This window comes from Salmo salar, chromosome ssa07 (genome assembly GCF_905237065.1).
Source record: "Salmo salar chromosome ssa07, Ssal_v3.1, whole genome shotgun sequence".
Taxonomy (NCBI): Eukaryota; Metazoa; Chordata; class Actinopteri; order Salmoniformes; family Salmonidae; genus Salmo; species Salmo salar.
Genome location: NC_059448.1, coordinates 21,458,778 through 21,484,114, shown reverse-complemented (window position 1 = coordinate 21,484,114; position 25,337 = coordinate 21,458,778). Strand labels below are relative to the sequence as shown.

Here is a 25,337-nt window from a genome sequence, read left to right as displayed (position 1 = left end):
GCATATAATGTCACATAAACCCAAACCACAGCTAAATGCAGCACTAACCTTTGATGATCTTCATCAGATGACAACCCTAGGACATTATGTTATACAATACATGCATGTTTTGTTCAATCAAGTTCATATTTATATCAAAAACCAGCTTTTTACATTAGCATGTGACTAGCATGTGACTAGCATTCCCACCGAACACTGCCGGTGAATTTACTAAATTACTCACGATAAATGTTCACAAAAAACATAAAAATTATTTTAAGAATTATAGATACAGAGCTCCTCTATGCACTCGATATGTCCGATTTTAAAATAGCTTTTCGGTGAAAGCATATTTTGCAATATTCTAAGTAGATAGCCCGGCATCACAGGGCTAGCTATTTAGACACCCAGCAAGTTTAGCACTCACCAAAGTCAGATTTACTATAAGAAAAATGTTATTACCTTTGCTGTTCTTCATCAGAATGCACTCCCAGGACTTCTACTTCAATAACAAATGTTGGTTTGGTCCCAAATAATCCATTGTTATATCCAAATAGCGGCGTTTTGTTCGTGCGTTCAAGACACTATCCGAAAGGGTAAATAAGGGTGACGAGCATGGCGCATTTCGTGACAAAAAATGTCTAAATATTCCATTACCGTACTTCGAAGCATGTCAACCGCTGTTTAAAATCAATTTTTATGCAATTTTTCTCGTAAAAAAGCGATAATATTCCGACCGGGAAATCGTTTTTTATTACAAAGAGAGTGAAAGTAAAAGCATGCTATCCCCTCATGCACGAGCCTCAGTCTAATGGCCCTCTGATAGAGCACTTGCCAAACGCGCTAATGTGTTTCAGCCTGGGGATGGAATTACATCGTTCAGCTTTTTCCCGCCTTCTCAGAGCCCATGGGAGCCATAGGAAGTGTCACGTCATGCCAGAGATCCCCTGTATTTGTTAGAGATGATCAAGGAGGGCAAGAAATGGTCAGACAGGCCACTTCCTGTAAGGAATCTTCTCAGGTTTTGGCCTGCCAAATGAGTTCTGTTATACTCACAGACACCATTCAAACAGTTTTAGAAACTTTAGGGTGTTTTCTATCCAAAGCCAATAATTATATGCATATTCTAGTTACAGGGCAGGAGTAGTAACCAGATTAAATCGGGTACGTTTTTTTATCCGGCCATGCAAATACTGCCCCCTAGCCCCAACAGGTTAAAACCTACCCAAACCATAATATGTGGATAGATGGCAGCATTCGTTCAAAACTGAAAGCGCAAACCACCACATTTAACCATGGCAAGGTGACTGGGAATGTGATTGAATACAAACAGTCTAGTTATGCCCTCTGTAAGGTAATCAAACAGGCAAAACATCAGTACAGAGCCAAAGTGGAGTCGCAATTCAAAGGCTCAGTCAAGAGACTTACAGTATGTGGCAGGGACTCCAGACAATTACGGATTATAAAGGGAAAACCAGCCACGTCGCGGACACAGAAGTCTTGCTTCCGGACCAGCTTAACATCTTCTTCGCCCGCTTTGAGGATGTCACAGTGCCGCCAACAAGGGCCTCTCCCAAGGACTGTGAGCTCTCGTTCTCCGACGTGAGTAAGACATTTAAGCGTGTTAACCCTCTCAATGCTGCCGGCCAGGACTGCATCCCTAGCCGCGTACTCAGAGCATGCGCAGACCAGCTGGCTGGAGTGTTTACGGACATATTCAATCTCTTCCTATCCCAGTCTGCTGTCCCCACTTGCTTCAAGATGTCCACCATTGTCCCTGTACCCAAGAAAGCAAAGGTAACTGAATTAAATGACTATCGCCCCGTAGCACTCACTTCTGTCATGAAGAACTTTGAGAGACAAGTTAAGGATCATATCACCTCCACCTTACTCAACATCCTAGACCCAATTCAATATGCATATCCCATCTGGACAAGAGGAATACCTATGTAAGAACGCTGTTCATTGACTACAGCTCAGCCTTCAACACCATAATACCCTCCAAGCTCATTATTAAGCTCGGGACCCTGGATCTGAACTCCGCCCTGTGCAACTGAGTCCTGGACTTCCTGTTGGGCCGCCCCCAGGTGGTGAAAGTAGGCAACAACACCTCCACTACGCTGATCCTGAACACAGGGGCCCCACAAGGGTGTGTGCTCAGCCCACTCCTGTACTCCTTGTTAACCTATCACTGTGTGGCCACGCACGCCTCCAACTCAATCATCAAGTTTGCAGACAACACAAAAGTGGTAGGCCTGATTACCAACAACGATGAGACAGCCTACAGGGAGGAGATGAGGGCCCTGGCAAAGTGGTGCCAGGAAAATAACCTTCCCCTCAACGTCAACAAAACGAAGGAGCTGATCATGGACTTCAGGAAACAGCAGAGGAAGCACCCCCCCTATCCACACCGACAGGGCCACAGTAGAGAAGGTGAAAAGCTTCAAGTTCTTCGGCGTACACATCACTGACAATCTGAAATGGTCCACCCACACAGAGAGTGTGGTAAAGAAGGTGGAACAGCGCCTTTTCAACCTCCAGAGGTTGCACCATTGAAAGCATCCTGTCGGGCTGTATCACCACCTGATATGGCAACTGCACCACCCACAAACGCAGGGCTCTTCAGAGGGCAGTGTGGTCAATCAAAGGCCACTATAAAATGTGCAGTTTTGTCACACAACACAATGCCACAGATGTCTCAAGTTTTGAGGGAGCGTGGAATTGGCATGCTGACTACAAGAATGTCCACCAGAGCTTTTGCCAGAGAATGTAATGTTCATTTCTCTACCATAAGCCGCCTCCAACGTCATTTTAGAGAATTCGGCAGTACGCCAGCCCAGGACCTCTACATCCGGCTTCTTCACCTCCTGGATCGTCTGAGACAAGCCACCTGGACAGCTGATGAAACTGAGGAGAATTTCTGTAATAAAGCCCTTTTGTGGCTGTGCCTGGCTCCCCAGTGGGTGGACCTGGCTCCCAAGTGGGTGGGCCTATGCCCTCCCAGGCCAACCCATGAAATGTAATGAATTTATTTTAATTGACTGATTTTCTTATATGAACTGTAACTCAGTAAAATCGTTGAAATTGTTGCATGTTGCATTTATATTTTTTCTCAGTATATATATACTGTATATTTATAATCTGGACCCCGACATTGCTTGCCTTAATATTTCTATATTTCTTAATTCCATTTCGATTTTACTTTTAGATTTGTGTGCATTGTTGTGAATGTTAGATACTACTGCACTGTTGGAGCTAGGAACACATGCATTTCACAAGCACATCTGCTAAATATGTGTATGCAACCAATAACGTTTTATTTGATTTAATATTCTCTCTCTCTCCTACTTGTACAATAAAGGCTTGTTATTCTATCTTTCATACCACACTTCTGCCCTCTTTCCTCTCTCTTTCTTTGCAGCCTTCTCTCCCTGCTTCATTGCCTGTTCCTCCCTCTCTCTCCCTCTCTCCTCTGTTCATGCTCAACCCCTCTATCATTCTTCATTCTCCCTCCCTCTCTCCCCCCTCTGCCACTCTCTTCCTCTCCTTCACACTCTCCTTCTCTCTCTTTGCCTCTGCTCTCTCTCAAACCCTCTCTCATTCTTTCTCTCCCTCCCTCCCTTCCTCTGCTGCTTTCTCCCCTCGTCCTGTTCGTCTGTCCCCTCACCATTCCTCTCTCTCGCTCTCTCGCTCTCTCTCCGTCTCTTTTAATCACATTGTTACTGTAATGGTTCAGTGCTTCAAGCCAAAGCTTTTAAATAGAAACATGTGAATGAACACTGGTTCCCTTATACACACGCTCCCTCTCCCTGCCTCTCTCCCTCGCTCTCTCGCCCTCACCCTGCCTCTCTCCCTCGCTCCCTCTCTCCCTCTCTCTGCTTCGCTCCCTCGCTCCTTCTCCATTTTACTCATTTAGCAGACCCTCTTACCCTTGCTCTCTCTCCATCTCCCTTTATCTCTCCCTCGCTCTCTCTCCCTTTCATACGCTTTCGCTCGTTTGACATTTCACATGCTAATACACGCATAGACAACACACAGACACACATGCAATGCCACATACAAGGACACACAAGGTTAGGGAGGGCGAGCTAATTTGAAGCATAAAGTATATGCTACAGTGACAGAGAGATTCAGATGGAATTTATGTATAGGAGAGAGGACATGAAATCTGCACCAGCATTTCTGTCCATTTGGAGTCCTCTAAAACGTCGTTGTCATAAATGCATGCATTTCTTCCCTGGCTGGAGAAAGAGAGCATGGCTGCCACCTACTGGGGAGAATCTATGGCACCGCTGGAGCTGTGAAAGAGAGCGAGCGATAGCGAGTGAGAAAGAGATAGCGAGTGCGAAAGAGAGAGCGACAGACAGAGAGAGATGGGAATATGTGCATGGTTGTGTTCATTTGCATAAGGGATTATGCACAGGTGTTTTTGGTTTGCTATCATTGCATTCAATACATTCCAAACGAGCCTTTCCCTCCCATTTATCATTCAACCAGCCTCCACTGGTTGTCCCTACATGTCTGACTCTCTCTCCCTTCCCCCCCAGCCTGGCCGAGGTACCGTGTGATGCGGGTGCAGGAGCTGGGCCAGTATAACCTGGAGATTATCTCAGCTGAGCTGTCTGATGACTCCCTGTACGAGTGTCAGGCCCCAGACGCTGCGCTACGTTCTAGAAGAGCCAAACTCACTGTCCTCAGTAAGATACAGCAAATGTGTGTGTGTGTGTGTGTGTGTGTGTGTGTGTGTGTGTGTGTGTGTGTGTGTGTGTGTGTGTGTGTGTGTGTGTGTAACCCCCCTGTCCTGTGTCCAGTCCCTCCAGATGACCCAGTGATCGACGGGGCCCCTGAGGTGCTGTTGAATGCAGGCGACCACTATAACCTGAGTTGTGTGTCCCGTGGGGCCAAGCCCCCTGCCATGATAGAGTGGCAAAAAGACGGGCTCCCCGTAGACGGAGCAGTCAGCACCACCGTGAGTCATACATGCACCTAGTATTACAACACAAACACAGACACACACTCAATCATGTTTTACCTATACTCTTTCTCGTCCTTCTATTGGCTGTCTTGTCTTCCTTCTTCTTCTCTCTCCATCAGGAGGTGCTCCCAGACAGGAAGAGGGTGACGACCCACAGCTTCTTGCCCATCCACCCAGTGGACACAGACACAGGGAGGAACTACAGCTGTGTAGCCAGCAACCTGGCTATCCCCACTGGGAAACACACCACCGTCACCCTCAATGTACACCGTAAGTCACCCTCAACGTACACCGTAAGTCACCCTCAACGTACACCGCAGCGACTTGTTCATAACCATCCCTTTAGCTTTACATATATTCACTATTTACTGTACGACTGAATATCTAAGCTTATTTAAGGACAACAGTGTCTAGTGACAACCAGGAAGTACACTTAGATCACTGCCCAGGAGCCTTGAGGGGGTTCTCTCTTTTTCCGTCAGCTCTCTCTGCTCCCCACCACTCCCTCCTTCTCTTTATAATTTGCTTATTCGCTGATGTATCGGAGTGACTTAGAGATTCCCTGCCCTCTCCCCCAGACCCCCCCATGGTGACCCTGTCCATCGAGCCTCGCTCCGTCTTAGAGGGGGACAGAGTCACCTTCACCTGCGCCGCCTCCGCCAACCCTCCTATCATGGGATACATGTATGTACTGTATACCTCTGTCGACCTCTATAGATCTGTTGATCTTTCTGTCTATCTATATGTCCACCTGTTTCTCTAGCCGTGCATTAGTCTAGCTGGGTAGTTGTATTTACCTGGGTTTCATGTGTTTTTCGTTGTGAGCAAGTGTTTGGCCAATGCGGGAATCAAACCCACAACTCTGGCAGTACATGTTTAATCATACATTCATATGTGTTCTTTCTCAGGTGGGCTAAGGGTGGAGTGATCCTGCAGGGGGCCAGAGAGAGTGTGTTCACCACCAAGGCGGACCACTCCTTCTTCACAGAGCCTGTGTCCTGCTCAGTGTTCAATGCTGTGGGTAAAACCAACGTCAGCATCCTGGTCGATGTACACTGTGAGTCTGACTGAACCTCCATGGCTGGCAAATACTCTGTCAGGGGTGAAAGTAATGTGGTACGGTCTGGTACGGCGTCCCGGTAAAAGAAATATTGGGGGTACGCCGTTTCGGTAAAACATGAGCCTATTACTAATTAAAACATAATTTCAAGAAAACTGTAGGTTATTACACCATTATTTATCATAGGCTACCGCATGTCAGAGGCTGAAAAATGAGCGAATGGACTTGAAAATGGTTGGTATGACCTACGCTCCAAAATGGACTTGAAAATGGTTGGTATGGCCTACGCTCCAAAATGGACTTGAAAATGGTTGGTATGGCCTACGCTCCAAAATGGACTTGAAAATGGTTGGTATGACCTACCCTTCAAAATGGACTTGAAAATGGTTGGTATGGCCCACGCTCCAAAATGGACTTGAAAATGGTTGGTATGGCCTACGCTCCAAAATGGACTTGAAAATGGTTGGTATGACCTACCCTCCAAAATGGACTTGAAAATGGTTGGTATGGCCCACGCTCCAAAATGGACTTGAAAATGGTTGGTATGGCCTACGCTCCAAAATGGACTTGAAAATGGTTGGTATGTCCTACGCTCCAAAATGGACTTGAAAATGGTTGGTATGGCCTACGCTCCAAAATGGACTTGAAAATGGTTTGTATGGCCTACCCTCCAAAATGGACTTGAAAATTGGTATGGCCCACGCTCCAAAATGGACTTGAAAATGGTTGGTATGGCCTACGCTCCAAGATGGACTTGAAAATGGTTGGTATGGCCTACCCTCCAAAATGGACTTGAAAAATTGGTATGGCCCACGCTCCAAAATGGACTTGAAAATGGTTGGTATGGCCTACGCTCCAAAATGGACTTGAAAATGGTTGGTATGGCCTACGCTCCAAAATGGACTTGAAAATGGTTGGTATGGCCCACGCTCCAAAATGGACTTGAAAATGGTTGGTATGGCCTACGCTCCAAAATGGACTTGAAAATGGTTTGTATGGCCTACGCTCCAAAATGGACTTGAAAATGGTTGGTATGGCCTACGCTCCAAAATGGACTTGAAAATGGTTTGTATGGCCTACCCTCCAAAATGGACTTGAAAATTGGTATGGCCCACGCTCCAAAATGGACTTGAAAATGGTTGGTATGGCCCACGCTCCAAAATGGACTTGAAAATGGTTGGTATGGCCTACGCTCCAAAATGGACTTGAAAATGGTTGGTATGGCCTACGCTCCAAAATGGACTTGAAAATGGTTGGTATGGCCTACGCTCCAAAATGGACTTGAAAATGGTTGGTATGGCCTACGCTCCAAAATGGCATGTGGTTCGACGAGAACACTGATGTTTTGCCAAGGCAGAGATTAATGGCCGACACCGAGACGCGGGCGGACAGCAGTGGATGCATAAATTCTGGATGAATGACAATTGCCAAAATGTCATTACTCTTCGTGGTGTTTTACGTAAAAGATGTCTCTTTCCATTCACCACTGTTTGAAGACTGGAAATATGTTGCGAGTGGATGAACTTGCGCGGGTAGCTTACTAAAGGAGCCCTTTGATTAAGCACGTGCACACACAGGAAGTCCTTACCGCTAAGAAATTAAATCTACTTTCACCCCTGACTCGGTCTCAATCTCCCCTCATACTCTACCCCTATCTCCTAAACCTAATCATCAATACTATCTCTTGATCTCTCGCTTTCTCTCTGTAGCAAGTCGGTTTTGTATTGTATTTGAATTTGTTATCTTAGCCGACTTGGTTAAGTAAAGGCGAATGTTCTCTCTCTCTCTCTTTCCAGTTGGTCCTATCCTGGTAGTGGAGCCTAGGCCAGTGACCGTGGACATAGACTCTGATGTCACTCTGAACTGCAAATGGGCTGGCAACCCTCCTCTCACCCTCACCTGGACCAAGAAGGGCTCCAACATGGTGAGAACCAGCTCCTCCACTCTCCTTCTTTTTCTCCACAATTTTGTGATACCAAATTGCGATCTTGTCTCATCGCGGCAACTCCCCAACGGGCTTGGTAGAGGCAAAGGTCGAGTCCTCCGAAACATGACCCGCCAAACCGTGCTCCTAAACACCTTCCCGCTTAACCCAGAAGCCAGCCGTACCAATGTGTCGGAGAAAACACTGTTCAACTGCTGATCGGGGTCAGCCTGCAGGTGCCCAGCCCCCCACAAGGAGTCGCTAGAGCGCGATGAGCCAAGTAAAGCCCCCCCTTCCACCCTATGAGACTCGCGGTCATGGCCGGTTGTGACACAGCCTGGGATCGAACCCGGGTCTGTAGTGATGCCTTAGGCCGCTGCGCCACTTGGGAGGCCTCACTTTCCACCTTTCTTTTGCTGTATCTGTATCTTCTTTTGCTGTCTGTATCTTTATAGTCTCCCTCTCTCTTCTATCCCTTTGTCTCTCTATTATTTATGCTCCCGTGCTCTGTTCATCTCTCTCTTTCTCTTGGCTTTTTCTTGATTCGCTTCTCATTTTTTACATTTACATTTTAGTCACTTAGCAGACGCTCTTATCCAGAGCGACTTACAGTAGTGAATGAATACATTTCATTTCATGCATATTTTTGTTTTTTGTACTGGCCCCCTGTGGGAATTAAACCCACAACCCACAACCCTGGCATTGCACACACCGTGCTCTACCAACTGAGCCACAGGTTTCGTTTCACGCTCTTACAACATGGTAGCCATGGGATCAGAACAGAGGAGAAGTTTAGCCTCTGGCTCCAACTCTGTCTTCCCTGTCTCCTCCATCTGTCTCTCTCTCTCACTTCTTCACTTTTCTGTCTCTATTTTATTCTATTTTTCATTCCTTCAGTGTCCATTTGTCTCCCATCCTAATCTTTCTATCTTTTTATAGTCCCCCTCTCTATTTTATCCCGTCCTTCTTCACCTCTGCCTGTTTTTCGCGCAGGTTGACGTTTATTGTCATGAATCTTGCCTTGGAGGCAGAACTGAGCGATTTCCGCAAGATGGGCCAGCTGCAAAGTAAAAACATGTCTATATCGTAAAATTCTTGGGGGAAAAATGCGCTTTTTGGTTTTGCTTTAAAGTTAAGGTTAGGCTAGCCTCGTCCCGAAACAGGCTTCCCTTAAACGGGGAGCCTGGGCAGGAAGCCTGGGGAAGTTCCATGGTGGAAATCAGCTAAAGCGGTGTCAGAACCCGGTGTAAATCAGTGACGCCGCGCAACACGCCATACCAATCCAATGCCTTGTTTGGGTGGAGCTCCAAAGGTGCTCCCCAGATTAGTGCCATAAGGGCAACAGTGCGTGAGGACAAAACATTTAAACAAACAAACAAAACATTTTAGAACGTTTGCAGCACTCTGGTTTTCACAGCATTTCAATGTTATTTCGAGATGAGCTAAAGCTGCAGCAAAAGGGGAGAAATTGTCTACAATACTGACCATATCAATATTTTTTATTTTGAAGTTTCTGAAGTGATATTTGTCTGTAAAGGCTAGCATAAGGGACAAGACATAGCTAGCCATAATGAGGTTTGTTTATTGGAAAAGTCAGCTAACCTTGTAAGCTACCTAGATATAACTAACTTCTCTGACGATTATAAAGCCAACAAAATGTTCATAAAAAAAACATATTATTAACCTAAAAGGTTAGCCCAGTCGCTAGCTTATGCAGGGTCAGTGATACATAGAGCAACCATGTACCGTCTATCTATGGGGAAAACTGCAATCAATTTCAAGCAACATTGCTAAAATGAAAGAAATGAAATGCCATCATACTGTAGGTCTATGGCTGCATTGGTGATGCCTGCCATGTGATAAGCTGCCAAATGGATTCCCATAGCTGATATACTGAGAAATGGACAATCAAATAAAACAGATTGGAGATCTTTCAACTAGACAAAAAGGAAATGTTCATTTGAGTATACAGCGCAGAAACAGAAACACATTAGAGACAGACCCCCTCTTTATTGCAGGAGTTTGATCATGTGATTAACCTTTTATTGCAGTGGGCTAAATCAGGGTCACACAGAGTGTTTCTTGGTAGTCTTAAACAAATCTACATTGAAACAAAAGTATACACCTCACACACATGGTTATGGGCTTTAAAAAAGGGAGACACCTGTACCATGTCAGATATAGAGATGAAGTGTATTCAATTTTGAGTTTGCATACCAATATTCCACTTGATATACTGTACATCACAGAAGACTGAAATATAACAAAACTGTTTGCCGTAGAAACACGGAATTTGTGGTTTAAAAACTTTTATTTCATTTGATTCATTGTGAAATGATTACAAATATTAATATAATTCCATCCATGAGGTCAAAGAGGGCACTTTTGGTAATTGACTGCAGGAAAGGGCAACTTAACATTGACACTAGTTAATTTTGAAAATGTTGTTTAACAATTAAAACAAGTTTAAACACTTAACTTCAAAGAATCAACACTTCCAAATGTACAAATAAGATAACTCGTATGTAAAGATTAAACATCTCAGTGTAAACAACAATAGATAATTGAGTAGTAACAAGTATTTTATAATTACTAAAGCATCATTTCAGATGGTGTTAAAAAACACAGTATCACCTATGGCCAAACTTGCTCCACTGATCCCTGACCTACTGGATGAGCAGACTTCTATTCCAGCCCAGAATCAGGTGGGTTATTGCTGGGCTGTAACGGAACCCTGCTCACCCAGAAGACCTCCAGCAGGGTTGGCCTGCTCCAATTGTACTAGCTTTATACATTGTGTGTGATGTTTAACTGTATTTTTGGATACAACATTTTCTAACATAGGTGGGCCTACACACACTGTGCATTCGGAAAGTATTCAGACCCCTTGACTTTTTCCACATTTTGTTACATTACAGCCTTATTGTAAAATTGTTTTTTGTTTTTTTTAACTCAGCAATCTACACACAGTACCCCATAATGACAAAGCGAAAACAGGTTTTTAGACATTTTTGCAAATGTATAAAAAATGTATAAACAGAAATAACGTATTTACATAATTATTCAGACCCTTTGCGGTGAGATTGAAATTGAACTCAGGTGCATCCTGTTTCCATTGATCATCCTTGAGATGTTTGAACAACTTGATTGGAGTCCACATGTGGTAAATTCAATTGATTGGACATGATTTGGAAAGGCACAGACCTGTCTATACAAGGTCCCACAGTTGACAGTGCACGTCAGAGTAAAGACCAAGCCATGAGGTTGAAGGAATTGTCTGTAGAGCTCCGAGACAGGATTGTGTCGAGTCACAGATCTGAGAAAGGGTACCATAAAATGTCTGCAGCATTGAAGATCTCCTAGAACACAGTGGCTAGCTTATGCATCATTCTTAAATGGAAGAAGTTTGAAACCACCAAGACTCTTCCTAGAGCTGGCCGCACAGCCAAACTGGAGGTGACCAAGAACCCGATGGTCACTCTGACACAGCTCTAGAGTTCCTCTGTGGAGATGGGAGAACCTTCCAGAAGGACAACCATCTCTGCAGCATTCCACCAATCAGGCCTTTATGGTAGAGTAGCCAGACAGAAGCCACTCCTCAGTAAAATGCACATGACAGCCCGCATGGAGTTTGCCAAAAGGCACCTGAAGGACACCAGACCATGAGAAACAAGATTCTCTGGTCTGATGAAACCAAGATTGAACTCTTTGGCCTGAATGCCAAGCGTCACTTCTGGCACCATCCCTACGGTGAAGCATGGTGGTGGCAGCATCATGCTGTGGGGATGTTTTTCAGCAGCAAGGACTGGGAGACTAGTCAGGATTGATGGCAAAGATGAATGGAGCAAACTAGAGAGAGATCCTTGATGAAAACTTGCTCCAGAGCGCTCAGGACCTCAGACTGGGGCAAAGGTTCACCTTCCAACAGGACAACGACCCTAAGCACACAGCCAAGATAACGCAGGAGTGGCTTCGGGACAAGTCTCTGAATGTTCTTGAGTGGCCCAGCCAGAGCCCGAACTTGAACCCGATCGAACATCTCTGGAGAGATATGCAGAGAAGAATAGGAGAGACTCCCCAAATACAGGTGTGCCAAGCTTGTAGCGTCACACCCAAGAGGACTCAATGCTGTAATCGCTGCCAAAGGTGCTTCAACAAAGTACTGAGTTAAGGGTCTGAATACTTATGTAAATGGAATATTTCATTTTGTTAAAAAAAATGTATTAGCAAAAATGTATAAAAACCTGTTTTTCCTTTGTCATTACAGGGTATTGTGTGTAGACTGATGAGGTAAAAAAACACACAATTGAATCCATTTTAGAATAAGGCTGTAACAAAATGTGGAAAAAGTCAAGGGGTCTGAATACTTTCCCGAAGGCACTGTATAATCCATGGCATATAGGATATTCCCTAGTCTCTTAGGAGTTTCATTGGGATCTTTCTCTTCATCTACAAAAAGGCTTTCAAAGCTTTCAAGGAGAGAAAACATACAAATAAACAGGCTCCATTATACTCAAATTTGACAGCACTAAATGTTATGTTGCTATTATCTCCCTGTCCTCAAAGTTTAACCCTCTGGGGACTGGAACTTGAGAATCTTTTCACAATGTCCTCACACAAAGTTACCTGCCCTATCCAGTAGTCTACACTCTCCCTTTACTGACATCTGGAGCTGCAATTTCACCTTCTTCCGTGGCTGTTATCTACAAATGCTTTTGGATTTTTAATTTAGAATAATTACATCAAGATTGCTAGTTATAGGAAGTTAGCTAGCTGATGACATTTAATTCACTAAACTAAACAGTGTGTAACGTTAGCTAGCAAGCAGCTCAGTTGAGTTGGCCTACTGTAGCTAGCTAGCTAATATTATATTGTTTTTCTTTTACATTTAAAAAATGTATTTACTTACTTGAATAGGTTCTGGCACTGGCTCCGTTTCTAGGGTCCTTACAAAAACAAAATAATTATATTTTCAGTGGTAGCAAAGCACAGCCAGCAGCCATGTGGATGAATGGAAACAACGGAAAAGGTCTGTCACCAGAGCGGTTTAGAACGTGCTGTGAGTGACGTTTAACTTTACCAGCATAGTCCAATTTCAATAAATATAAATCACACACTGTCTGCTTCAAAACTAACTTCAAAACTAGCACTTAAAGCTAGCATGGGCAACAACAACAACTACCCGGACGGAACACAGTGACGCACATAACACACAGCACCCCTTCTACGAGTGTGTGGGGGGGGGGAGATTCATGAAAAGTAACATCCAATCAAAAAGTGTTTGCAATACAAAATTCTCCAGACCTCCAAGTGGTGTGTGACAACAATGTGATTTTGTAGGTATGGCAACGCAAGACTAGGGTTAGGCATTAAGGTTAGCAGGGTAGTTAAGGTTAGCAGTGTAGTTAAGGTTAGGGTTAGGTTTGACTTTGTTGCTGTGCCAGCTAGTAACCACTCTGCAGAGCTGCCTCCAGTACGTGAGTCATCCCAATAAATGCCAACCTGCATTTTTATCTCTGTCAGGCCACATCATCGCACTCCCCTTTTCTTTTGTTCATCTCTTTCTCTCTGCTTGTCCCTGATTCCCTCGCTCTCCATCCCTTACAGGTTCTTAGTAATAACAACCAGCTGTTCCTGAAGTCAGTGAGCCAGGCGGACGCTGGGCAGTACGTGTGTAAGGCCATCGTCCCCAGGATCGGAGTGGGAGAGACAGAGGTCACTCTCACTGTCAACGGTACGTAACACCAAAAGGTCACACACAACAGTACCCTTTCAGGAAAAAAACGGTTCCAAAAGGGTTCTACATGGAACCCAAAAGGGTTTTTCAAAGGTTTCAAAGAACCCTTTTCGGTTCTAGATATAAACCTTTTTTCTAAGAGTGTAGATAATAAGTACTATTAAGCAATAAGGCCAGAGAGGGGTGTGGTATATGGCCAATATACCACGGCTAAGAGCAGCTCTTATGCACAACGCAACTCGGAGCGCCTGGATACAGCCCTTAGCCGTGGTATATTGGCCATATACCACAAACCCCCGAGGTGCCTTATTGCTATTATAGACTGGTTACCAATGTAATTCGACCAGTAAAAATAAGTGTTTTGTCATACCTGTGGTCTGATATACCACAGCTGACAGCCAATCAGCATTCAGGGCTCGAACCACCCAGTTTATAATATGGAATATCCACTTCCTCACACTTTCACTCTCTTTCTATCCAGGTCCCCCCATCATCTCCAGTGAGCCTGTTCAGTATGCAGTGAGGGGGGAGAGAGGAGAGGTCAAATGCTACATCGCCAGCACACCTCCACCGGACAAGATTGTAAGTGGACAGTGGATACTGTACAAACTCTACTGCAAGCTCTACATGACCACATTACCACCTATACATTATCGTCATCATGAGACTGACATAGTCAACACTCCAGCAGCTTTTATGTCTTGTGACGGCCAACAAAATCTTTCGGAATTGTCCTGAGACCCACCAGGTTAACAAACCCAATGTTTCTAGTTGGGGACACTTCTATCGCCTTCACTCCACTTGTCTCTCTGGTCCGGATGCACTCAGACAGTGTCTGTGTCTGAAATGGTACCCTAGTCCCTACATAGTGTACCATATGGGCCCTGGTGAAAAGTAGTGCACTGTATAGGGAATAGGATGCCATTTTGGATGCGGTCAGTGTATAGTTGGTCTCGTCCTCCTCTCCTCTCTAAACCTTGTGAGTTTAATTCTCTCTGACGCACTGGGGTGCGTCTCTAATGCAGGGACAGAAAAATAGTTATAAAATATGAAGGACAGGAATGGCAGGAACAGTTGTCCATGCAAATTCCTCTGCCAGCGTTTCTCGTTTTTCAGAATGAATGGTAGATTACAGGAACATGTGGCCTTGTGCAATTTCAAATAGTCTCTCATACTTCAGCGTGAATAATAGCTTTTAGTGGCTTGGAAGTTGAGGAAGTGTGAAAGATTCTTACCAACTCTAAAACCACTACATGTAACTCTAAAGTCCACGAAGAGAGCGATATAGCTGCTAGGAACAGTTGCTGCTGGTAGTGTGTGAATCTCATAATGTGGGTTGTTGTAAGTGTGTGTGAATGTTTTGGGATGTATGTGCTTGTTTGTTTACTTTAGTGTGTGTGTGTCTTTGTGTATACTGTACATATGTGTACACAGTGGCAGAACTTGCCATCATTTTGTTTAATAATTCATAATATCGCTGTTATCTTGCCTTCTTCTTTGGCTTGAGGTCCTCCTCCGATGTGCGCTATTTAGAGGCTGTGACCGTCTCTGGTTGTGACAAACGGAGCGGATTCTTTTTTCTTCCTCTGAATTTTGCTCTAGCTTTTGAACTGTTAGGTCTATAAGCTATTATGACCCCATTCCTGAAAGATAAGACTCGTTCTGTTTCCCTCCATGACACTCCCAATCAGGCGATCACTCCCAAGTGATGCCAATTCAAATTGTTACACCTTTCCCATGTTTAAGTCATTTGACATATTTTCTTATTAGCTTCATGAACATAGAAACTTGATTGCAGTTTGTATCTGTGCTAGATTGGTTAAAAAAGGCCATACAATAACAAAATGTATTGGTCGATATTCCCAAAGACAATGTCAGATATAGATATTGGCCCAGAATTGCCACATCAGTGCATCCCTAACTAAAACCAGATATAAAATATGTAGAAATTATAATGGACCTATGGCCTATATTTATTTCAAAAACTGCCCTTTTTCTGGCCCGCTAATTGCTTTTGATGAACAAATCGTTCAGGAAAAAAATCTGTACGGCTCTCCGTTTAATTTTGAAACCCCGATGTGGCCCTCAAGACAAAATGATTGCCCACCAAAATCTGTACGCCTTTTCATTCTGCTTCGTTCACCTAAACAACAGCTCTTCGTTCAGTAGCCATGATTTTGTTTAATAGGTATGGGGGGAGGGGGGGGGCTCGTGGGGGCCTCTACCTGGGACCTCCAAATCACTAAGTCCACCCCTGTGTGTATATTCCTCCATATGTGCATATGCACATCTATGCTTATATGTGTTTGTACATAATGCATGTGTGTGTCAGAGCACATGCAGTATAGTATATGGGTGTGTGTTAATGTGCGCCTGCTTGCCTGCCTGTGTTTCAGGTGTGGGCGTGGAAGGAGAACGTATGGGAGAAGGAGAAGGGGACTCTGTTGGAGAGGTACACGGTGGAGCAGAGTAAACCTCTGTCTGAGGGAGGGGCTGTCCTCTCCACCCTCACCATCAACAACGTCATGGAGGCTGACTTCTTGTCCACCTACAACTGTACCGCCTGGAACTCCTTCGGACCCGGGACCATGATCATCACCCTGGAAGAGACCGGTATGCCCAGAAACGAACAACAACAACAACACCGTAATATTCAGCAGCATCATATTCATACTCGTAACTTGATGCGACCAGACATCCCTCCTCAAAAACAACAACAACAATAACCAGCATATATTCATGCCTGCTCTATTATCATTTTTTTGCTGAATCGGCATGTTGTATAAACAGCTAACTGACTCTTTTGCATTGACCTCTCTCCCTCTATCCTTCTCTCTCTCTCTATTTCTCTCTCTCTCTCTCTTTCTCTCCCTCTCTCTCTCTCTCCTCCCTCTCAATCTCTCTCTGTCTCTTTTCCCTCTCTCTCGCGCGCTCTCTCTCTCCTCCCTCTCTCTCTCTCTCCTCCCTCTCTCTCACTGTCTCTCTCCTTCTCTATCTCTCTTCCCTCTCTCTCTCTCTATTCCCCTTCTCAGAGGAGGTACCAGTGGGTATAATAGCAGGAGGGACTGTTGGCTGCACCATCCTGCTGTTCCTGTGTTTACTAGTCCTGGTGCTCATCTTCTACCGACAGCGCAAAGGCAGTAAGTGATAACTCCATCTAGGAAATATCAAACGTATACACCTGTAAAATACAGTAGCAAACACATACACCTGTAAAATACAGCAGTAAACACATACAACACCTGTAAATACAGTAGCAAACACATACAACACCTGCAAAATACAGTAGCAAACACATACAAAACCTGTAAAATACAGTAGCAAACAGATACAACACGTGCTGCTGCTCCAGTTTCAACTGTTCTGCCTGCGGCTATGGAACCCTGACCTGTTCACCGGACGTGCTTGTTGCACCCTCGACAACTACTATGATTATTATTATTTGACCATGCTGGTCATTTATGAACATTTTAACATCTTGACCATGTTCTGTTATAATATCCACCCGGCACAGCCAGAAGAGGACTGGCCTCCCCTCATAGCCTGGTTCCTCTCTAGGTTTCTTCCTAGGTTTTGGCCTTTCTAGGGAGTTTTTCCTAGGGAGTTTTTTCCTAGCCACCGTGCTTCTTTCACATGCATTGCTTGCTGTTTGGGGTTTTAGGCTGGGTTTCTGTACAGCACTTTGAGATATCAGCTGATGTACGAAGGGCTATATAAATAAATTTGATTTGATTTTGATTTGATTTTGATCTGTAAAATACAGTAGCAAACGCATACACCTGTAAAATACAGTAGCAAACACATACACCTGTAAAATACAGTAGAAAACACATAAAAAAACATATTTCAGATACCGATGCATTGAAAACATCATACAGTATACACCTGAACTTCTTCAGAATGCAATATATTATTCACATGTTTACACTTACATACATATACTTAAACATAGAAAGTACATAAACATACACATACTGTATCTAAATCAATATACCCTGACATATATCCAGCAGTATTCAACTGTGTGCTGTGCTGTTTTGCATTTATGGATACATTACAATGCACATATATATACTCATTTATACACATACTGTACATACATCACTATACCCTGACATATATCCAGCAGTATTCAACTGTGTGCTGTGCTGTCGTGTTGTGCTTCCAGGTCGTCGTGGGGTCACGCTGGGTAAGCCAGACATCAAGGTAGAGACAATAAACAAGGAGACCCACAGTCTGGAGGAGGACTCCGGCAGCGTTTCCACGGCATCACGCATGGTCAAGGCCATGTACTCGGTGAGTCGCCATCACAACGCTACAGCAGGTTTATGTTACTCAAGTTTCCCATCAGGCGATCACTAAAGTTTTTTCAATAATTCCAACGATGCCTCAACTCTGAAGCTATTACCTTACAACTAACCACTAACAGAAATGCAACAACAACAAAAAAATTCTGTCATATCAACTTTTGCTGTTCTATCTTTTCAATCACAATACTCAGAATTTTTAATACTGAAAGATGACCCTTTTCAACTTAAAATACGATCTGTCACTTTCTCTTCCTTCCCTCTTCTTTTTTTTATTATTCGGTCCTCCCCTTATGTTGGATTCCTCCCCTCCTTTGTTGTTTTTTCATTGTTTGATGGTTTAGATTCTGCCCTCTTCTGTGTCCTTCTCTCCCTCCTCTCAGCCCTTTAAAGACGATATAGAACTCAAGCAGGACCTGCGTAGCGATACGCTAGACACTCGCCAGGAGTACGACCTGAAGGTGAGATTATTTTACACACATACAGTGTCTTCAGAAAGTATTCATACACCTTGACGTAATCCACATTTTGTTGTGTTACAGCCTGAATTCAAAATGGATTAAATAAAAAACAGTTAGCTTTTGAATTTTTTTTGCAAGTTTCTTGAAAATGAAATACAACATCCCTGAGTGAATACTTTGTAGAAGTACATTTGGCGGCGATTACAGCTTCGAGTCATCTTGGGTAGGTCTGTATCAGCTTTGCACATCTGGATTTGGGGATATCTCCCATTCTTCTGTGCAGATTTTATCAAGCTCTGTTAAGTTAGATGGGGAGCAGCAGTGAACAGCAATCTTCAAGTTTTTCCACAGATTTTCAACGGGATTCAAGTCTGGGCTTAGGCTGGGCCACTCAATGACTTTTAAATTCTTGTTCTGAAGCCATTCAAGCGTTGCTTTGGCTATATGCTTGGGGTTATTGTCTTGTTGGAACATAAATCTTTACCCCAGTCTAAGGTCATTTGCACTCTGAAGCAGGTTCTCATTAAGGATTTACCTGTATTTGGCTCCATTCATTGTTCCCTCTATCCTTACCAGTCTCTCAGTCCCTGCTGCTGAAAAGCATCCCCATAGCATGATACTGCCACCACCACGCTTCACAGCAGGGATGGTGTAAGAAGGGTGATGTGCTGTTTTCTCCAGACATAGCGCTTTGCATTCAGGTCAAAGAGTTACATTTTTGTCTCATCAGACCACAGAATCTCGTTCCTTATGCTCTCAAGAGTCTTTCACGTGCCTTTTTGCAAACTCCAGGCGTGATGTCATGTGCTTTTTTTTTCAGGAGTGGGTTCCGTCTGGCCTCTCTCCCATAAAGCCCAGATTGGTGAAATGCTGTAGAGACTGTTGTCCTTCTGGCAGGTTCTCCCATTTCATCCAAGGAACTCTGTAGTTCTGTCAGAGTGGTCATTGGGTTCTTGGTCACCTCCATATTTCTATATTTTTTTCAATTTCCTAATGATGGAGATGACATGCTCTTGGAAACTTTAAACACTCTAGAAATTGTTTTATAGGGCCTCCTGAGTGGCGCAGTGGTCTAAGGCACTTCATCGCAGTTGTTAGCTGTACCACTAGAGATCCTGGTTCGACTCCAGGCTCTGTCGCAGCCGGCCGTGACCGGGAGACCCATGGGGCAGCGCACAATTGGCCCAGCGTCGTCCGAGTTAGGGGAGGGTTTGGCCGGCAGGGATGTCCTTGTCCAATCCCGCTCTAGCGACTCCTGTGGCGGACCAGGTGCATGCACGCTGATAAGGTCGCCAGGTGTACGGTGTTTCCTCCGACACATTGGTGTGGTTGGCTTCCAGGTTAAGTTGGCAGTGTCAAGAAGCAGTGTGGCTTGGTTGGGTCGTGTCTCGGAGGACGCATGGCTCTCGACCTTCTTCTCTCACGAGTCCTTGCGGGAGTTGCAGCTAAGATGCAAGACTGTAATGCCAATTGGATACCATGAAAAAGGGGTAAAAAAAAGTTTTACAAATAAATGAAATTGTTTTATACCCTTCCCCAGATATATGCCTCATCACAGTTCTATCTCAAAGATTTACAGACAGTATAGTTTCTGCTCTGACATGCAACTGTGGTACCTTATATAGGCAGGTGTGTTTCTTTAAAAATCAGGTCCAAACAATTGAATTGGCAACAGGTGGACTCCAATCAAGTTGTAGCGACATCTCAATGATGATCAAAGGAAATTGGATGCACCTGAGCTCAATTTGGAGTATCATAGCAAAGGGGTGTGAATAATTATGTAAATGAGATATTTCTGTATTTAATTTTCAATAAATTTGCAAACATTTCTAAAATCATGTTTTCACTTTGTCATTATGGGGTATTGTGTGTAGATGAGGGACAGAAAGTATATTTAATCCATTTTGAATTCAGACTGTAGCACAACAAAATGTGGAATAAGTCAAGGGATAGGAATACTTTCTGAAGGCACAGTACATACACACATGTACACACATGTACACACACACACGCGCGTTAGTGTCAATATGTTTTCTAATCTTGCTCTCTCCAGGACCCCACCAATGGCTACTACAACGTGCGAGCCTCCACCCTTGACGAGGGTCGCCCCGCCTCCCGCTCCATGCACTACTCCGACTACCGGCCCTCCAACACCCCAGGGGGAGCTGCCTCTGTCAGCAGCAGTGCTGGAGGATCAGGGGCCACAGCCAGCGGAGGAGGCCCTCCAGGCCCAGGGCCCCTCTCCACCCCCGGTCGCCCCAATTGCTACGACCCCCGGCCCCCCTCCAGACTCTCCCACAACAGCTACGCCCAGTTTAACACCTTCACCCGGGCTGGGCAGAGCCAGCCGCCCCCTCCCAACCCCCCGCCGCAGACCAGCGACTTCCCTGGGGACTGCAGCCTGTTGGACTCGCCTCAGCTGGCCTACGACAACTACGGCTATCCCTCTCACCCCTATACCCCCTACCGCATGGGCTTTGCCCCGCCCAGTCTGGCTCCATTGGAAACCGGGCCTTCCTATGAGATGTACGGGGTGGGGTCGGGTGTGGGGCCTGTGCCAGGGGTGGGGCCTGGGGTGGGGCCGGGGGTGACTCCGTCAGGGTCAGAGACTGGACTGGGGAAGTATGGAAGCTCCACCCGCTTCTCCTATACCTCGCAGCACTCTGACTACGGCCACAGAGGACACACACAGAGGATGCAGACACATGTGTGAGATGGATAACTGACATACAGTGCATGGTCACATAGACGGTGAGGGTGCATTCTCATACACACTGTCACTCAGACGCACACAGAGTCCGCACACACACGCATTCACATTCTCAAACATACGCACATATACTGTACACATGTGAGCATACACACGCAGATATACACACACACACACAGACACACAGAGGAGTTAGAATTTCCCCACGAGACAGGGAGGGTGTGAGAAAAGAGAGAGTCCAGATCAGTGGATAACGAGTGAATTCCTGGTAATCTAGAATTCCCACACTCCCAGTGTTCAGATCTTCGCTCTGAAAGAGCAGAAAGCAAAAGTCCAATCAAGACCAGAGAAGACGGGACTAGAGAGAACAAAAGATCTTTAGATGTTAATTATCGAAATAAATAGCATATGTGCTATGAATTTAGATTGTAATGAATGACGAGAGGGAGTGTTACAGGCAATTTATTCCATATTCGATTGCCAAATATTACAGTAAGGTATATCATGGAGAAATTGACCGTCAAATATGGTACTCGTTCGTTGGGCAGGAGAAACCTCAACTAGTGGAGGGTCATGACTGGCCGCCATTTTGTTTTAGCTGGTTGTTGTTTTATACAGTGATTTTAGAGCACATATATATCCCACATTGCTCCACTTCATTGGCGCCATTGGTGCTGGTTAGTGGGGTCATCGTACGTTTTGCACTGCATTACAAACAGTATTCATTGCTTAGAAATCCATCAGCTACATATATCTGTATTATATGAGTCTGTTTTTATTTGCACACCAACAAACTAGAGCTTTCTATTCTATTTTCTAACATTTTACAGAATTATTTTGGTCATATTTCTGTGAAGGAAGTGTCTGTGGACCAAGATGTTCAAACTTGAGTGTTTAGTCTTTGTTTGGGTGATATTCACCTCAACAAACAAAGAGAAACATGAAGAAGTATTTGAGTACCTGTTTTTGTCAGCCATGATGACTGGCAAGATTCAGGAAGGGGATGTTTGCTCTTTATTTGATGTAAATCTGGGGTTACAAGCATTTAAATGCAGTAGATACCATGGAGGAAGTCCTTCTATGGGAAGGTGTTGTGTTCAGGCCTTGAGGCAGTCCGGGCATATGGAACTACACTATAAGCCTGCTAGCCTGGCATTCAAACAGAATTTTTTACGTTTCACCATTTATATGAACTACATATTTTATATGGTGAAACATAGCGGATTCAGCTTGGATCCAGGCTATAAACCTTAGCTTGGTGCCCCCCTGCTGAAATAGAGAGAGGTGATGTGGTAGCCTGGTCGCAGATCTGGTTATGCTGTCTTGCCCACTCCTACGGTCATTGTCACGCTTGCGAACAAACAGCACCTGGGACCAGGCTAGTGAGATGGTGTGTATAAGAGTGGCCTTAGGGAACATGCGGTAATGCTTTCATCATTCATTCCTCCTCACACACAATCAGCCATGAGGGCCAGAGGAGAATGTGTATGGAGAGGTTCAATGAAGGTTTGTCTACAGTATTGATATACGGATAGTGGAGTGTGAATGTGTGTGGGTGAAAGATAGAGTGTGTGTATGCACATCTATTTGTACAGTGTTTGTATAGATGTGTGAATGGCTGTGTGTGTGTGTATGTGTATGTAATGCATATACATACAGTACTCTACCTGCGTGTGAACGTGACTATTGTATGCATGTCAGTGTGTACAGTACGTGTGTGTGCATGTCTGTATGTGTTCATGTGTGCGAGTGTGTTTCAGTAATATGTCCATATCATTTCTCTTCACGATCCTGTTCCAATACTTTTATACCTCTGGTAGGACTGTATCCTGTATTATTGTGTCTTTGAATTTAGAAATACAATGTTTATCTTATTGTACTGTTCTACGTAGCAGGAAAAAAACTGTTCAAAAGATCTACAACAGAAAGTGATCAAATTTTCATTTTTTAATTTCATTATCTCCAATATTTTTTAAAAATGGTATGTAATTATTTTTCCACAGTATAACAGAAATAAAAAGCACTGTTTTTTATAAAATTAATCATGTCATGTGATGCTTTCAGGGAATGGGATAACTACCAATTCGGAGAATTCAGTTTATTTTGTGTTTTCCCCCATAATCTGTCACGTCTGCTCCCGCTCTCCCTCCCTGGCGCTCGAGGGCACCAGCCTGCCGAGCATTACGCACTTCTGCCACCATCATTACACACACCTGCTTTCCTCGTCACGCACATCAGCGATTCATTGGGCTCCCCTGGACTCAATCACCTGTGTTAGTACCTCCCCTATATCTGTCTTTTCCCCCGCTCTGTTCCCCGCTTCAGCATTAATTGTCGTTTGTCTTTGTATTACCCAGTTCTGACGCTGTTCCCTGTCCTGTTCCTTGTCTGTGCAAAATTAAATGTTCACTCTCCGTACCTTCTTCTCTACTCCAGCGTTGATTCTTACAGAATTCTGAAGCCACCAAATGAAGCATCGGGGAGTGCTGGCTTTTTGGTTAGTGGTGACGTCGGGTCCGGGGGCCGCCGCCGATGGAACGGGGTTGCCTCAGCTTGCTTGTCGAGCTTCTATGCCCTAGCTGGCTCAAGAGGTTTCCTTGCCCTGGTTGGCTCGGCAGGCGCCCATCCCACTTCATGCTTCAACCGGATCGTCAGGTTTTTACGCCTCAGCCGGATCATCAGGCATCCACGTCTCAGCCGTCTCATCAGGTTTTTACGCCTCAGCCGGATCATCAGGCTCCCACGTCCCACATGGATCATCAGGCTTCACGCCTCAAACGAATCGTCAGGCTCCGACGCCTCACCCGGTTCGCCAGGCTCCCACGCCTCTGCCGGTTCGTCTGGCTTCTACGCCCCAGCTGGCTGGTCCAGCGCCTGCTCTCCCTCCCTGGCGCTCAAGGACTCCAGGCTGCCCAGCATTACGCACTTCTACCACCATCACTACGCACACCTGCTTCCCTCGTCATGCGCATCAGCAATTCATTGGGCTCACCTGGACTCAATCATCTGTGTTAGTACCTCACCTATGTCTGTCTGTTCCCCCACTCTGTTCCCTGCTTCAGCATTAATTATCGTTTGTCGTTGTGTTACCCGGTTCTGATGCTGTTCCTGTCCTGTTCCATGTCTGCAAAATGAAATGTTCACTCTCCGTACCTGCTTCTCTACTTCAGCGTCAGTTCTTACACAATCAACATATATTGTTACCTACAACCCAACGTAATGTAAAATAAATAAATACATTGAAACATATTTAATTACGACTAACAATTAAAAAGTGACTGCCCTTTAAAACCAACGAATCCCTTTGAAAACGGCCTATGTGGCATCAATATCAGTCAGAAAATACTGTTCATTGACTACATCTCAGCGTTCAACACCATAGCGCCCACAAAGCTCATCACTAAGCTAAGGACCCTTTGACTAAACACCTCCCTCTGCAACTGGATCCTGCACTTCCTGACGGGCCGCCCCTAGGTGGTAAGGGTAGGCAACAATACATCTGCCATGCTGATCCTCAACACTGGGGCCCCTCAGGGGTGCATGCTTAGTCCCCTCCTGTACTCCCTGTTCACCCACAACGGCGTGGCCAAGCACGACTCAAACACCATCATTAAGTTTGCTGACGACACAAGTGGTAGGCCTGATCACCGACAACGATGAGACAACCTATAGGGAGGAGGTCAGAGACCTGTCAATGTGGTGCCAGGACAACAACCCCTCCCTCAACGTGAGCAAGACAAAGGAGGTAATTGTGGACTACAGGAAAAGGAGGGCCGAACAGGCCCCCATTAACATCGACGGGGCTGTAGTGGAGCGGGTGGAGAGTTTCAAGTACCTTGGTGTCCACATCACCAACAAACTAACATGGTCCAAACACACCAAGATAGTCGTGAAGAGGGCATCACAACACCTTTTCCCCCTCAGGAGACTGTAAAGATTTGGCATGGGGTCCAAGATTTCTGCCATCCAGGACCTATATACTAGGCTGTGTCAGAGGAAGGCCCAAATAATTGTCAAAGACTCCAGTCACCCAAGTCATATGCTTCGAACACACCAACAGCGTCATTGCGCAAAATAGTACGCAGCATCATCTGGATATATATGCAACAAAAGTTCAACATTCACCTTCTGCTACCGTTTCTGTCAAGCCGTCTACGCATACAGTTTGAAGCATACATTCGATA

The 25,337-nt window shown here is 44.9% G+C and overlaps 1 protein-coding gene across 2 annotated transcripts in view; it reads left to right on the top strand.

Moving 5' to 3' along the window:
- The window catches only part of LOC106608745 (kin of IRRE-like protein 1), a 40,910-nt gene extending 17,715 nt beyond the window's left edge, over positions 1–23,195 (top strand). The window contains exons 3-15 of one of the 2 annotated variants that reach the window (XM_014206855.2): positions 4,527–4,676; positions 4,791–4,948; positions 5,074–5,224; positions 5,533–5,638; positions 5,863–6,011; positions 7,811–7,938; positions 13,546–13,672; positions 14,157–14,257; positions 16,072–16,288; positions 16,708–16,815; positions 17,844–17,971; positions 18,366–18,443; positions 20,497–23,195. In XM_014206855.2, the coding sequence (XP_014062330.1) occupies positions 4,527–4,676; positions 4,791–4,948; positions 5,074–5,224; positions 5,533–5,638; positions 5,863–6,011; positions 7,811–7,938; positions 13,546–13,672; positions 14,157–14,257; positions 16,072–16,288; positions 16,708–16,815; positions 17,844–17,971; positions 18,366–18,443; positions 20,497–21,156 (2,261 nt within the window). In that variant the 3' untranslated portion in view covers positions 21,157–23,195. Of the gene's footprint in view, positions 1–4,526; positions 4,677–4,790; positions 4,949–5,073; positions 5,225–5,532; positions 5,639–5,862; positions 6,012–7,810; positions 7,939–13,545; positions 13,673–14,156; positions 14,258–16,071; positions 16,289–16,707; positions 16,816–17,843; positions 17,972–18,326; positions 18,444–20,496 lie in introns of both variants that reach the window. The other variant, XM_014206854.2, reaches the window with a different exon arrangement.
- Positions 23,196–25,337: the final 2,142 nt, after the last annotated feature.